Source organism: Artemia franciscana, chromosome 3 (genome assembly GCF_032884065.1).
Source record: "Artemia franciscana chromosome 3, ASM3288406v1, whole genome shotgun sequence".
NCBI lineage: Eukaryota > Metazoa > Arthropoda > Branchiopoda > Anostraca > Artemiidae > Artemia > Artemia franciscana.
In genome coordinates this window covers 48624112-48640440 of record NC_088865.1, presented here as the reverse complement: position 1 = coordinate 48640440, position 16329 = coordinate 48624112, and the positions used below count along the sequence as shown (strand labels likewise).

The 16329-nt window shown below is 35.6% G+C and overlaps 1 protein-coding gene across 3 annotated transcripts in view; it reads left to right on the top strand.

The window, feature by feature from the left end:
- The window catches only part of LOC136025353 (tyrosine 3-monooxygenase-like), a 224749-nt gene that overhangs the window by 201308 nt on the left and 7112 nt on the right, over positions 1-16329 (top strand). For all 3 annotated transcript variants that reach the window (XM_065701291.1, XM_065701289.1, XM_065701290.1), the window contains exons 8-9: positions 4644-4779; positions 16093-16219. In XM_065701291.1, the coding sequence (XP_065557363.1) occupies positions 4644-4779; positions 16093-16219 (263 nt within the window). The remainder of the gene's footprint in view (positions 1-4643; positions 4780-16092; positions 16220-16329) is intronic.

Below are 16329 nucleotides of genomic sequence, written 5' to 3'. Positions count from 1 at the left end.
CGCAAGAACAGTTTTAATTTTGGATAAGGGAAAATTTGGGAAGAGTTTATAATGATTCGTTACCGACAGATACATTAGTGAAATTATATGTACGTTTATGCTATAATATTAATAGACACATTCACTCGTATTTGGACGGTAAGTATTTCAACTTTTAAAACAAAAAATAAAGGTTAATGAGTATTCTACAAATTAACGCAATCAAAATATAATTAACAAGTATAGTCATTATGAAATCTTTTGGTTTCAACAGATTGGTCTTTATTTCTCAAGTCTATCATGGGCAGTGCTATAGCGCTGCCTAAATAAAGAGCGATGTAGGCCAATTTATTCTTTATTTATTTGTGTTGGTTTGTTTTAGACCAGGGCACTTTGTATAAAAGGATTGTTGTAAAAACTTCAAAAAAAGCTCATTCGATTGGAAATTGAGAGGCCTAGTTCCCCTTTTTGATAGACGGAAGTTATTAGAGGATAAATAGCCTTCCCCCTCCCACGGCAATAATTCCCCCAAACCCATACAATCGAAACTCTGAGATGGCCATTTTGTTCAGCGTAGTTATAAGGACTGGAAGTTATGTTTTCGAGGATGAACTACTCCACCCCCACAGCCCTCAGGGTTACGATTGTAAGTTATACCCTGGAGGCTTATCAGGTTTTTTGAAAAGGGAGATCATACGAATTTCGGAGAGGGCTCCTTGGATTGGTAATCAGAAGTCCTATTGCCATTTTTAAGAGTGAAAGTGATCAGAGGGTAAGATACCCCCCTGCACACAACGTATTTTTCCAAAATACATCTGATAGAAATTTTGAGATGGTCATTTTTTGTCGTAGAGACTTCAAAAAGGGTTTATTCGATTGGAAATTGAAAGGGCTAGTGCCTTCCTTACTAGTCAAAAGTGACTGGAAGGTAACCAGTCCCCTCTCCGACGCCCATCATTTTTCCAAACACATCCAATCAAAATTTCGAGCGAGTCATTTTCTTCTGAATAGTTGAAAGCTTTGGAAATTATGTCCTTGAGGATGACAACTCGCCACAGTCCTCACTGTAAGGGCTGTAAGCTATTCCCCGAGGTAGAATAAGGTTTTTATTGAAAGGATACTCGTATCTACTCAGGATGATGCTCATTGGATTGGAAATCAGAAGCTCCAGTGCCCTTCTAGAAATCCGTAATTCTAGTTAAAAGTGGGCTAGGGCCTCTTTTAGTAGTCAAAAGTGACTGGCGGGCAGTAAGCCAACCCCCACTAAGCCCATCAATCTCCCAAACTGATCCAATTAAATTTTTGAGATAGCTATTTTGTTGAACTTAGTTAAAAGATCTGAAAAGTATGTCTTTAAGGATGACAACCCTCTCATAGCCCTCAGGGCAAGGGTTGTAAGTTATACCCTCAGGGTAACTAAGGTTTCTATTGAAAGGGTGGTTGTTTAAACTTCAGGGGGGGGGGGCTCATTGGACTGGTAATCAGAAGTTCTAGTGATCTTTTAACATTGAAAAGTGATCGGAGGGTGGATATCCCCCCCACTTACACGTCATATTTTTCCAAAATGAAACTGATAGAAAATTTTAGATTGTCATTTGTTGTCGTAGACTCTTTAAAAGTGCTTATTCGATTGGAAATTAAAAGGGCTAGCGCCCTTTTTAAAAGTCAAAAGTGATTGAAGGAAGCCAGCCCCCCCCTCACATCCAAAACACATCCAATTAAATTTTGCAATAGTGATTTTGTTCAGCGTAGTTGGAAAGTCCAGAAATTATATCCTTGAGGATGAAAACCCCCACAGCCGTCAGGGCAAGGGTTGTAAGTTATATCCCAACAGCATATAAGGTTCTTACGGAAAGGGTTGTCGTATAAACTTCGGGAGGGTTCATCGGATTGGAAATCACAAGTCTCTAGTTCCTTTTTAGAAAGTCAAAGTTATCGGAGGACATGTACCCCTTCCACGTCATATATTCCCCAAATGCATTCTATAGAAATTTTGCGATGACCATTTGCTCAAAAATAATCACAAGGCCCTTGGACCTAACCCAAACCCCCAGAGTCAGAGGGTAAAGGTTGTAAGCTGTGCCCTGGGGCAAATAAGGTTTTTATGGAAGGGGTGGTCGCATGAACCTTAGAGGAAGATTATTTGATTGGAAATGTATAGTTTCCTTTTTAGAGTGATGGATGGAGAGAAACTTCCACTCTCTGATATTCTCTATTCTACAAAACCCATTCGATCGTAATCTTGAGATAGCCATTTTGGTACTTATTGTCCAAAGACCATTTAACAATGTTTTCTGGGTGAATGTGACCACCCAGAGCCCAGGGGCAAGAGTTTTAAGATATTCCTCAGGATAAATGAGGTTTTTATGGAACGAGTGGTCGGATAAACTTTGGATCAGATGGGGCCGCTATGATTGTAAGTTGGATGTCTTAGTGATGTATTTAAGCATGAGAAGGCAGTCAGCCCCCCTTCAAGTCTATAATTCCCCGAAACACATCCGATCTGTATTTAAAAAAAATGTATTTAGTCCAGTAAAGGTCCAGTTCTTACATGTTTGGGGATGTCTACCTTCCCACAAACCTTAAAGCAAGGCCTGTAACTTAGGCAATTGGTTCATTATGTTCATATAGTATACGTTACTGATAAAGGTACGCTTGTTTGAACTTTACTTTTGAAGAAGACGAAAGGCATTCAGGTGCATTCAGGTGAATTCAGAGACTTTTGAGGCGAAAGTTGAACTAAATAGAAAAACGTTAGGTGAATACATATTGTATAAAAAGCATAAATTAGAAATGACTGAGTATATTCATTTAGAACTTTAGGAAATAATATGGAAGATGACCAAAAAGACAATATTTGCATGCTACCAACACATACAAAAACTACCACTACTACTACTACAACACTACTCCATTTACAATATTGAGAGGAAATTTGAACTAAATGAAAAGACGTTTATAAGCATGCATATTGTCAAAAGAGTATATCTCAAGAATTGAATTGGGTGTTAAATTATAACTATCAGTGAATGGTTAAAGGGGAGCATCATTTGGCCAAAAGGCAATATGTGAACACCACTGCTAATACCACCACCACTGCTAAACTTACTACTGCTACAACTACTTTAACTACTACTTGTGAGGCTTGTAAGACATCTAAAACACAATCTAAATATTTAAGCGGACCTCACAAGAGACACATAGACACTGAATCAAAACAAACCAGAATAAATGAAGGCACATTCACCAATTGTATTGTACAAAAATCTTTGCGTAGTAATAGATTTAGCTTGTTTACAGAATTGGTTTTTCATTAAAATGGGGACAGATGGTTTTATTTTCAACCGAGGAAAAGATTTAGTTGAATCATTAAAGATGAAGTTATTATAAAATGAGCCTATGAAAACATCTCCAGCATCTCTATTTATAGCAAGGTTATATATATAAAATATATATTTATATATTTTTCATCTCAATTGCCTCTAAAAGATTGTGGTAAGCCATTTACATTAGATATTAAAATCACCTCCTTCTTTTTGAGGACTCTTGTGAATTCTACTTCAAAAAGTTAGATTTTTTTTTTCGTTTTTATTTCTTCTTAACACTGAGGACGACTTGGCGAAGGTCCTTGCCGAAATATTGCTTTATTTTCGCTTCATATTGTTCCAATTGCTGACACTGCCCTCGTTTTTCTCTGCTATTTGATTTTCTTCATTTATTATATTTTCTGTTCTTTTTTTCATGCGTCATGTACAGCCATCATGGTCTTAAAATATACTTTAGGTGTTTTTTTTTAACATATAAGTCCCCTCCTCCTCCAGGCCTGTTCTAGCGTAAATGTATCTTTTTAGTGGAGAATTGTATCTACTATAACGAAAAAAGGTCTGTAAGGCTTGTAAACTAGCTAGCCATGAAGCAATAGGCTAAATTTAAGTTAATCCTTAATTTAATTTAATCTAAATTCAAGTTAGCCCATCTTAAGTTAATCCTCAAGACTTGTGTAATTCTAGAAGAACATTTAGACATACTCGTGTTATCAATTTTCTCATCCAAGGGGGCGGTGTAATATTTAAAACTGTATTCTACTTAAATTGAATTTAGAATTGTTACATCAAAGGGTATAATCCCTAGAAAAAGTTTGAAGGTAAATTTCCTCGAAATTTTCATGTGATCACTTTAGATATAACGGAATTTAATTTTGTTTTCAGTCGGGAGTGCAAACAAGGAAGGAAATCTTTAACCTTATTGCCCCTTCAAAGCATCAAGTTGTTTACTATCTTTCCCATTATTCTTGTGCATTCTACTGCAGCGAAGCTCCTGTGGAAATGATATATCCTTAGGTATTTTTTTATATATAACAGCCCCCTCCTCCCCCAGTCTAACTCTCGCATACACATATTCTTAGTGGAGGATTGTATTTACCATAACGAAAAAAAAATTAGTAAAGATTGCAAACTAGTAACTAACAAAGCGATAGATTAAATATATTTTACGTTAATAATCATCTTTGATTATTTAGATACTTATTTTTAACCCAAAAATACTTTTTTTTTGGCATCCTCTTAAAACTTGTTAAGGTGATCGTGTAGCATGTCAAACTGCTATTGAAATATTTGTAGTTTCATATGGTTCTCTTATTCGAAACAAAACTTGTCATGTTTCAGGACGAACAGGATTTTCCCTAAGACCTGCAGCAGGCTTATTATCAGCTAGGGACTTTTTGGCGAGTTTGGCTTTTCGAGTATTTCAGTGCACCCAGTACATACGACACCATAATGCACCCCATCATAGTCCTGAGCCGTAAGTAATCCTCCTAGTTGCCTTGTAATCACGCCACTAGCATGAAGGCTCTTTATTTATGAATTAAATAAAAAAAAACAAGTTTTTGAAATGAAAGTAAGGAGCGACATTTCTTTACGCTAAAGTTTTTTATTGTTTTAAAAAGTAGAGTTGCGAGAAAGAATCAAACTTTAGCGCAAGGAGCGGGGTGTCGAGGAAGAAAAGCCCCTCCTCAAGGGGGTTGGTCCCGTCGTTAATACCTCGCTCTTCACACTAAATCTTGTTTTGTCCCAATTCTTTAAGAATGACCCCTGAATCAGAAAGGCCGTAGAATAAATAGTTGAAATTACTTAATTTTTTTTTAACATAAAGAGCGAAGTATTTATCTCATCCTAAATACCTCGCTCTTTATGCTAAAGTATTTTTAGAACCCCTCATATGCGTAATAATCTCTGTTCGTTTTAATGCTTCTCCTTACTTTCAACTGAAATTTTTTTTTCATGTTTATATTTTCATTGTTTTTTTTTAATAGTAATGCTAGAAAATCCTGCGCCCTTTTCATTGAATTTCTCTTCCGCCATGAAATATTCCTCCAAGGAAAGATCCTCCCATATAGCCCCCTCCCCTGAACCCCACACCCAAACCAAAAAAATCCCCCTGATAACATCGGTGCAGTAACCATTACTGTATGTAAACATTGGTCAAAGTTTGTAACTTGCAGCCCCTTCTCCAGGGACTGTGGGGGTAAGTCATCCCCAAAGACATAGTTATTATGATTTTTGACTATGTGGAACAAAATGGCTATATCAAAATTTTGATCCATTGACTTTTGGAAAAAAATGAGCGTGGGAGGGGGCCTAGGTGCCCTCCAATTTTTTTGGTCACTTAAAAAGGGCACTAGAACTTTTCATTTCCGTTAGAATGAGCCCTCTTGCAATACTCTAGGACCGCTTGGTCGATACGATACCCCTGGGAAAAAAAACAAATAAACACACACCCGTGATTTGTCTTATGGCAAAAAATACGAAATTCCACATTTTTGTAGATTGGACCTTGAAATTTTTTCTATAGGGTTCTCTGATACGCTGAATGCGATGGTGTGATTTTCGTTAAGATCCTATGATTTTTAGGGGGTGTTACCCCCTATTTTCCAAAATAAGGCAAATTTTCTCAGGCTCGTAACTTTTGATGACAAAGACTAAATTGATGAAACTTATATATTTAAAATCAGCATAAAAATCCGATTCTTTTGATATATCTTTTAGCATCGAAATTCCGTTTTTTAGAGTTTCGTTTACTATTGAGCCAGGTCGCTCCTTACTACAGTTCGTTACCACGAACTGTTTGATATTTGTCTCTTGCAATTCGATATATCCATAGTTATTAAATAAAGAAAGAAACATTTGAAAAAATTAACTGCAAAGCAGTATTAAAACTGAAAACGAAAATGAATTCTTGTGTTTCATTGACTGAATACCTTTCAGAAAATACAAGCAGGAAATTTAATTGTTTAAAGGAAAAATGGATCAATAAACCCTTTCACTCGTAGCTCACTTTTTTTTAGAATTTATTCTTAAAGAGCTGGAGGCAAAAATTCAAATTTTTGGGCAAAGAGCTGAGGGTGGGTGGGCTTTGAAGAGGGTTGGACCTTCACACACACAAAATTGTTTTTGTCTATTTTAAGGTTGTTGTAACTTCTTACTTTCATTTGAAAAAAAAAGTTTTATTAAAGTTCTGTTTGTTTTTCTGAGCATAAAGAGGTCATTCATATCTCCCAGTCCCCACTCTTTATAATGTTTATATTAAAATTTAGCCTTCGTGTAACAATGGTTCAGCAAAAGGGGCTGGTTCGGTGCAGAGGAAATTTATAGAGAAAAAAAAATTACATTTCCATATTTACCATGAGAAATTACTATTTGTGCTTATTTAAAATTTCTCGTTCAATTAAATCTAAATTAAAATGCTTTAATAAAACCAACCTATAAGAACTTACCTGAACATTTTGGCATTGTGTGGGAGATGGACAATTTACGAATTGAAGGTTGTGGAGAAGTATTTTTCAGTAAGTTTGTATTTTTACGGAAGATTTCTTTAAAAAATTAAATTAAAAAAAACTAGTTTTTTTAACTGAAAGTAAGGAGCGACATTAAAACTTAAAACGAACAGAAATTACTCCGTATATGAAATGGGTTGTCCCCTCCGCAGTCCCTCGCTCTTTACGCTAAAGTTTGACTCTTTGCCACAATTCTACTTTTTAAAACAATTACAAACTTTAGCGTAAAGAGCGTGGGACTGCGGAGGGAACAACCCATTTCATATACGGAGTAATTTCTGTTCGTTTTAAGTTTTAATGTCGCTCCTTACTTTCAGTTAAAAAAACTAGTTTTTTTTAATTTAATTTCTGAACGTTTTTGAGTTAATGCATGTTTGATTTTGGCTCTCCGCACATAAATTTGTTGAAATGAAATTAGTATATTCATTTTTTTTTGGCTAAATGGCTTTCTCTTAGTTTTGATCAGACAATTTTGAGAAATAAGGGGTGGGGAAGGAGGCCTAGCTGCCCTCCAATTTTTCGGTTACTTAAAAAGGCTACTAGAACTTTTAATATTCAACGAACGTTTTTATTAGTAAAAAATATACGTAACTTAAGAATTAACTTACGTAACAAACTTTTATATTCTTATATTTTTATTATGTGTACGAGGGGGTTTGTACCCTCGTTAATACCTCGCTCTTTACACTAAATCGTAAGTTTTGTCCCAATTCTTTAAGAATGACCCCTGAATCAAAAAGGCCGCAGAATAAATAGTTGAAATCACTAAAAATATTTTAGCATAAAGAGCGAGGTATTTATCTCCTACTAAATACCTCGCTCTTTATGCTAAAGTATTTTTAAAACCCCTCATATGCGTAATAATCTCTGTTCGTTTTAAATTTCAATGCTATTCCTTACTTTCATTTGAAAAAACGTTTTCATGTTTATTTTTTCATTGTTTTTTTTTATAGTAATGCCTGTTGACTTTTGGAAAAAAATGAGCATGGGAGGGGGCCTATTTGCCCTCCAATTTTTTTGGTCACTTAAAAAGGGCACTAGAACTTTTCATTTCCGTTAGAATGAGCCCTCTCGCGACATTCTAGGACCACTTGGTCGATAAGATGACCCCTGGGAAAAAAAAAAACAAAAAAAAAACAAACAAATAAACACGCACCCGTGATTTGTCTTCTGGCAAAAAATACAAAATTCCACATTTTTTAGATAGGAGCTTGAAATTTTTGCTAGAGTTCTCTGATATACCGAATGCGATGGTGTGATTTTCGTTAAGATTCTATGACTTTTAGGGGATGTTTCCCCCTTTTTTCCAAAATAGGGCAAATTTTCTCAGGCTCGTAACTTTTGATGACAAAGACTAAATTAATTGAAACTTATATATTTAGAATCAGCGTAAAAATTCAATTCTTTTGATGTATCTTTTAGCATCAAAATTCCGTTTTTTAGAGTTTCGTTTACTATTGAGCCGGGTCGCCCCTTACTACAGTTCCTTACCAGGAACTGTTTAAAAAGAAAATAATTCGGTATTTTGGGGCTTCTGACATTATTACTCCTTTGCGGAAGTTAGGCTCAAAATTGAAAAAGGATTATATTTTTTCTCTGGGCCCCTTCCACCTCTTAGTTTGTTTATTTTCCCGTTAGTTTTCACCTGTTTTCGCTTTATAGTTGTGTTATCTCTTAGCAGTTCTTTCGTTAGTTGAGTTATGGTTGTGGTATATATGTTTTATCACTCGTATAGTTGTGTTATTTTCAAATTATACTCCATAATAGAGAGGCTCCGAACACCCAGCATTGTATATTAAGCTCTTAATTTGATGTTTTTTTCTAACGTGACCAGATTCGTCCTGCGCCCTTTTCATTGAATTTTTTTCCCCCATGGCATATTTCTCCAAGGAAAGATCCTCCCACATAGCCCTCTCCCCTCAACCCTACCCCCAAAACCAAAAAAATCCCCCTGAAAACGTCTGTACACTTCCCAATAACCATTATTATATGTAAACACTGGTTGAAGTTTGTAACTTGCAACCCCTCCCCCAGGGACTGTGGGGGAGTAAGTCATCCCCAAAAACATAGTTATTATAATTTTCGACTATGCTAAACAAAATGGCTATCTCAAAATTTTGATCCGTTGACTTTGGGGAAAAAATGAGCGTGGGAGGGGGCCTAGATGCCCTCCAATTTTTTTGGTCACTTAAAAAGGGCACTAGATCTTTTCATTTCCGTTAGAATGAGCCCTCTTGCGACATTCTAGGACCACTTGGTCGATACGATGACCCCTGGGGAAAAGAAAAAAAAAAAAAAAAAAAAAAAACAACAAACAAATAAACACGCACCCGTGATTTGTCTTCTGGCAAAAAATGCCAAATTCCACATTTTTGTAGATAGGAGCTTAAAACTTCTACAGTAGGGTTCTCTGATACGCTGAATCTGATGGTGTCATTTTCGTTAAGATCCTACGGCTTTTAGAGGGTGTTTCCCCCTATTTTCCTAAATAAGGCAAATTTTCTCAGGCTCTTAACTTTTGATGGCTATAACTAAACTTGATGAAACTTATATATTTAAAATCAGCATTAAGATGCGATTCTTTTGATGTAGCTATTGATATCAAAATTCAATTTTTTAGAGTTTTGGTTACTATTGAGCCGGATCGCTCCTTACTACAGTTCGTTACCACGAACTGTTTGAAAACAACGAGTTTGGATAATTTATTTTACAGTTCAACGTGCCAATACTGATGAAAATATGGTACTGTCATAGAAACTTCATAGTTTTGTCAACTAAAAGAAATCTTATAAAATTATGGTTTTCTGGTATGAATTAAATAAAAAAAAACTTTTCTCAACTGAAAGTAAGGAGCAACATTAAAACTTAAAACAAACAGATTTTATTACGTATATGAAGAGGGTCGCCCCTCCTCATCACCTCGTTCTTTACGCTAATTTTTTTGTACATTCAAAAAGCGTCTTATTGTTTTAACTAAACTGCCCTTGTGTCTCAGGGGGGCATTCCTAAAGAATTCGGAAAAAATTCAAACGTTAGCATCAAGAATGAGGTGGTGAGGATTCATATACGTAATTAAATAAAAAAACAAGTTTTTTTTTAACTGAAAGTAAGGAGCGACATTAAAACGTAAAACGAACAGAAATTACTCCGTATATGAAAGGGGCTGTTCCCTCCTCAACACCCCGCTCTTGGCGCTAAAGTTTGACTCTTTCTCTCAAATCTACTTTTTAAAACAGTGAAAAACTTTAGCGTAAAGAGCGGGGTGTTGAGGAGGGAACAGCCCCTTTCATATACGGAGAAATTTCAGTTCGCTTTAGGTTTTCCCTTCAATCTTTTGGTTACTAAAAAGGCAACTAGGACTTTTAATTTCTTACGAACGTTTTTATTAATAAAAAATAAACGTAACTTCCGAATTAATTTCGTAGCGCACTTCTATATTTGTATGTTTTTATTACGTATATGAGGGGGTTTGCCCCCTCTTTAAAACCTTGCTCTTTACGCTAAAGCTCAAATTTTGTCCCACTTCTTTAAGAATGATCCCTGAATCACAAAGACCGTAGAAGGAATAGTTGAAATTACTAAGAATACTTTAGCGTAAAGAGCATGTACTTAGGAGGAGATGAACCCGTCATATGCGTAATAATTTCAGTTCGTTTTGTTTTAATGCTGTTACGTACTTTCAGTTAAAAAAAACCTATTCGTATTTATCTTTTCATTGTTTTTTTTTTAAATAATATTAGAAAATTCTGCGCCCCCTTCATGGAAATTTTCTCCTCCCATGACAAGTTCCTCCATGAAAGATCCTCCCATGTAAACCCCTTCCCTCAACCCTCTCCCTATCGGAGAAAAAATTCCCTGAAAACGTCTAAACACTTCCCAATAACCATTACTATACGTAAACACTGGTCAAAGTTTGTAAAATTGTAGCCCCTTCCCTGGTGACTGCGAGGGAGTAAGTCGTCCCGAAAGACATAGCTATTACGTTTTTCGACTATGCTGAACAAAATAGCTATCTCAGAATTTTGACCCGTTGACTTTGGGGAAAAATTAGCGTGGGAGGGGTTCTAGGTGCTCTCCAATATTTTTGGTCACTTAAAAAGGGTACTAGAACTTTTAATTTCCGTTAGAATGAGCCGTCTTGCAACATTCTAGGACCACTAGGTCGATACAATCACCCCTGGGGAAAAGAAAAAAAAAACAAATAAAATGCACCCGTGATCTGTCTTCTGGCCAAAAATACGGAATTCCATATTTTTGTAGATAGAAGCTTGAAAATTCTAAAGTAGGTTCTCTGAAACGCTGAATGCAATTTTGTGATTTTCGTTTAGATTGTATGACTTTTAGAGGGTGTTTCCTCCTATTTCCCAAAATAAGGCAAATATTCTCAGGCTCGTAACTTTCGATAAGTAAGACTAAATTTGATGAAACTTATATATTTTCAATCAAACAGCTCGTGGTAACGAACTGTAGTAAGGAGCGACCCGGCTCAATAGTAACCAAAACTCTAAAAAAATGGAATTTTGGTACCAATAGCTACATCAAAAGAATCGAATTTTAATGCTGATTTTAAATATATAAGTTTCATCAGGTTAAGTCTTACCCATCAAAAGTAACGAGCCTGAGAAAATTTGCGTTATTTTAGAAAATAGGAGGAAACAGCCCCTAAAAGTCATAGAATCTTAACGAAAATCACACCATCAGATTCAGCGTATCAGAGAACCCTACTGTAGAAGTTTCAAGCTCCTATCTACAAAAATGTGGAATTTTAAATTTTCTGCCAGAAGGCAGATCACGGATGCGTGTTTATTTGTTTGTTTTTTTGTTGTTTTTTTTTTGTTTTTTTGAGTTGTCCCGGAATGTTGCGAGAGGGCTCATTCTAACGAAAATGAAAAATTCTAGTGTCCTTTTTAAGTAACCAAAAAAACTGGAGGGCACCTAGGCCCCCTCCCACGCTAATCATTTTCCCAAAGTCAACGGATCAAAATTCTGAGATAGCCATTTTATTTAACGTAGTCGAAAAACCTTATAACTATGTCTTTGGGGACGACTTACTCCGCCACAGTCCCCGTGGGAGGGGTTACAAGTTCAAAACTTTGACCAGTTCTTACATATAGTAATGGTTTTTGGGAAGTGTACAGGTGTTTTCAGGAGGATTTTTTGGTTGGAGGCAGGGGTTGAGAAGAGGGGGATATGCTGGGGGAACTTTCCATCGAGGAATTGGTCATGGGAGAAGAAAATTTCCACGAAGGGAGCGCAGGATTTACTAGCATTACTTTAAAAAAACAATGAAAAATAAATATGAAAAAGCTTTTTTTTCAGTTGGAAGTAAGCAGCAGCATTAAAACTTAAAACGAACAGAAATTATTACCCATATGAGGGGCTCACCTCCTCCTAATACCTCGCTCTTTACGCTAAAGCATTTTTAGTAATTTCAACTATTTATTCTGCGGCTTTTGTGATTCAGGGGTCATTCTTAATGAATTGGGACAAAATTTACGCTTTAGTGTAAAGAGCGAGGTACTGACGAGGGGGCGAACCCCTCATATATGTAATACAAACATAAGAATACAAAAGTTCTTTACGTAAGCTAATTTATAAGTTACGTATATCTTTTACTTATAAAAAGATTCGTAAAAAATTAAAAGTTCTGGTTGCCTTTTTAATTAACCGAAAATCGGAGGCCAACTAGGCTTCCTCCCCCGCTCTTTCTCTCAAAATCATTCGATCAAAATTATGAGAAAGCCATTTAGCCAAAAAAAAAAAAAAAAAATATACAAATTTCGTTTTAATTATTCCTCTGCGGAGAGCCAAAAGCAAAACATGCATTGATTCAAAAACGATCAGAAATTAAATAAAAAAAAACAAGTTTTTTAAATGAAAGTAAGGAGCGACATTAAAACTTAAAACGAACAGAAATTACTCCGTATATGAAAGGGGCTTTTTCTTCTCAACGCCCCGCTCTTTACGCTAAAGTTATTTACTGTTTTAAAATGTAGAGTTAAGAGAAAGAGTCAAACTTTAGCATAAAGAGCATGGCGTTGAGAAGGAAAAGCCCCTTTCATATACGGAGTAATTTCTGTTCGTTTTAAGTTTTAATGTCGCTCCTTACTTTCATTTAAAAAACTTTTTTTTTATTTAATCAGCATAAAAATCCGATTCTTTTATGTATCTATTAGTATCAAAATTCCGTTTTTTAGAGTTTCGTTTACTATTGAGCCGGATCGCTCCTTACTACAGTTCGTTACCACGAACTGTTTGATCATTTCTATTTGTTTAAAGTTTTAATGTTGCTCTTTACTTTCAGTTGAAATAACTTGTTTATTTAATTTCTGATAATTTTTTTAAATCATGCCAGGAAATCTGACCCCGTCTCCACGGAGAAACCCCTCACCATAGAAATATCCTCTAGACAATCCAATACCGATGAAAAATTATCCCGGACAACTACTGTTAACCACTCCGTCCGTAAAATTGACACGGAAAAAAGAAAGACATATAAAAATAATATTCGCGCATGTATAATTTCCCCTGACAAGTTCACTCCCTGGAAACTTCCCTCTCCATGAAAAATTCCCCATGGAAAAACTCCCAACAGAAAATTTATCCCCCCACCACCCGAGCATGTATGTATTCATCCCAATAACAAATACTATGCGTAAACAATATTCAAATTTTATAAGTTAAAAACCTTTCCCCTTGCGCTGTGAGGGGGGGATCATGTTTTGCCCAAAGGCATAGTTATTAGGTCTTTCAACTATGGTGAACAAAATGGCTATCTCACAGTTTTGATCGGACGTCTCTGGAAAAAGAGTGGCGGGGGATGTGGCCACGTTGCCCTCCAGCTTTTTTGGTCACTTGAAAAGGGAACTAGAACTTTTAATTTCCGTACGAGTGAGGCCTCTTCCAATATTCAAGGTCCACTGAGTCGATACGATTACCCCTGGAAAAAAAATAAACACGCACCCGTGATCTTTCTTCTGGCAAAAAAATATAAAATTCCACATTTTTGCAGATAGGAGGTTGAAACCTATACAGCAGGTTTTCTGATACGCTGAATTTGATGGTGCAATTTTCATTAATATCTCTTGACTTTTAGGGGGTGTTTCCTCTTTTTTCGAAAATCAGAATATTTTATAAGGCTCGTACCCTTTGATGGGTAAGACTAAACTTAATGTAATTTGAATATTTGAAATCAGCATAAAAAGCCAATTCTTTTAATATATCTATTTTTATCAAAATATGTTTTAAGGAAATCACATTTTTTAGAGTTTCGGTTACTATTGAGCCGGGTCGCTCCTTACTTACAGTTTGTTACCACGAACTGTTTGAACCATAATTTTCTCAGATTTTTCTTTTGGTTGTTTTTACTTATATGAGGGAGTTGCCCCCTCCTGAGTGCCTCGCTCTTTACGCTTGTGAATTAAAAAAAAACTTATTATTCTAATTAAACGGCTCTTGTGTATCAGGATTCATTATCAAACAATTGGAACAAAAAGTCAAATATTAGAATAAAAGATCGGGGTACTGAGAAGGAGGCAACCCTCTCATATATGTAATAATTTATTTTCGTTTTAAATTTTAATGTTGTTCCTTAATTTCAGTTGGAAAAAACTTGTTTTTTATTATTTAGTAACAACCACAAGCCGAAGACATACAATATCTGTGGTTTATTATCACATAAAAATCATAGTTAAGAAGCTACTTAAGATAATATTAAACACTAAGATTGGTCAAAAAATATCACAAACAAATTATTGTTTATATCGACCATTATGTAATAAAATTTATAGCTTTGGCGTAAAGAGGGCTTTACTGACGAGGGTGAGAAAATCCCTCTTATGCGTGATATGAGGAGGTTCACCCCTCGTCAATACCTCACTCTTTACTCTAAAGTTCGAATTTTAATCCAATTCTTTAAAAATGTCCCCTGAATCCCAAAAGACGTTTAATTAGAATAAGTAGTTCTTTTGAAATTACTAAAAAAAAGTTTAGCGCAAAGAGCAAGTTCGTTTTAAGATTAGAGTTGCTCCTTACTTTCAGTTGAAAAAAACTTGTTTTTTTTTTTTAAATTTAATTTCTGACTGTTTTTTGATAATGCTGGGAAATACAGCGCCCCCTTCATGGAAATTCTCTTCCCCCTGAAAAAATTCCTCCAAGGAGAGATGTTCACACGTAACCCTCTACCCCAAACCCCCCTGGAAAAATCCTCCTGAAAATGTCTGTAAATTTTCCAATAAACAATACTATATGTAAACAATGGGCAAAGTTCATAACTTGCAGCTCTTCCCCGGGGACTGTGGGGGATTAAGTCCTCCTCAAAAATATAGTTATTAGATTTTTCGACTATGTTGAACAAAATGGGTATCTCGAAACTTCGATCCGGTGACTTCTGGAAACAAATGAGTTTCGGAGAGGGCTTAGTTGCACTCCAATTTTCTTGGTCACTTATAAAGGGCTCTAAAAATTTTAATTTCCGATCAAATGAGTTCTCTCGTGACATTGTAGGAACGCTGGGTCAATACGATCATCCTCGGTAAAAAAAGCAAAAAAATAAAAATAATAATAAATACGCATCTGTGATGTTTCTTCTGGCAAAAAATACCAACATTCCACATTTTTGCAGATAGGACCTTTACAGTAGGGTCCTCTGATACGTTGAATCTGATGGTGTGATTTTCATTAAGATTCTATTATTTTTAGTGAGTGTTTTTCTCTATATTCACAATTAAGGAAATTTTCTACGACTCGTAACTTTTGATGGATAGGACTATACTTGATGAAACTTATATATTTAAAATCAGCCTAAAAACGGGTTCTTTTGACGTTTCTCCTTGTTTCAAAAATTCCGTTTTTTTAGTTTCGGTTATTATCGAGCCGGGTCGCTCCTCACTTACATTTCTGTACCACGAACTGTTTGATAAACCTAATATGGGCCCAGGGAGGTGGGATGTTTTAAATTTAATGACCTTGGTAATTAAAAAAAAATCAAAACTGACTAAAAACTGATTCTTTTGATATTTCTCCTTGTATCAAAACTCTGTTTATGAGTTTCGGTTACTTTTGAGCCGGGTCGCTCCTCACTTACATTTCTTTACCACGAAGCGTTTGATGAACCTAATATGGGCCCAGGGAGGGGGATTTTTTAATTTTAATGGCCTTGGTACTTAAAAAAAAAAATGTTTTGTCTCTTGCCATTCTTTGTAGAAAACTTCTTAATGTGGTTTTATTTTGTAAAGTATGTTCAGTGAAATATTTCAGTGTTTTTGTTCTATTTTACCTAGAGATGCAGTGCATGAGCTACTTGGACACGTCCCAATGCTGGCTGATCCGCAATTTGCCCAGTTTTCACAGGAACTGGGAATTGCATCAATTGGTGCTTCTGATGCTGATATTGAGAAAATAGCCACGGTAGGTTTGAATGGAAACCTTAGTTAATCACCTTGTCGATAAATATAATTTTAATCACAATTAAAACTAGACAGGCGCCATAAGATTTCAACCCCGAAAATGATTTTTAA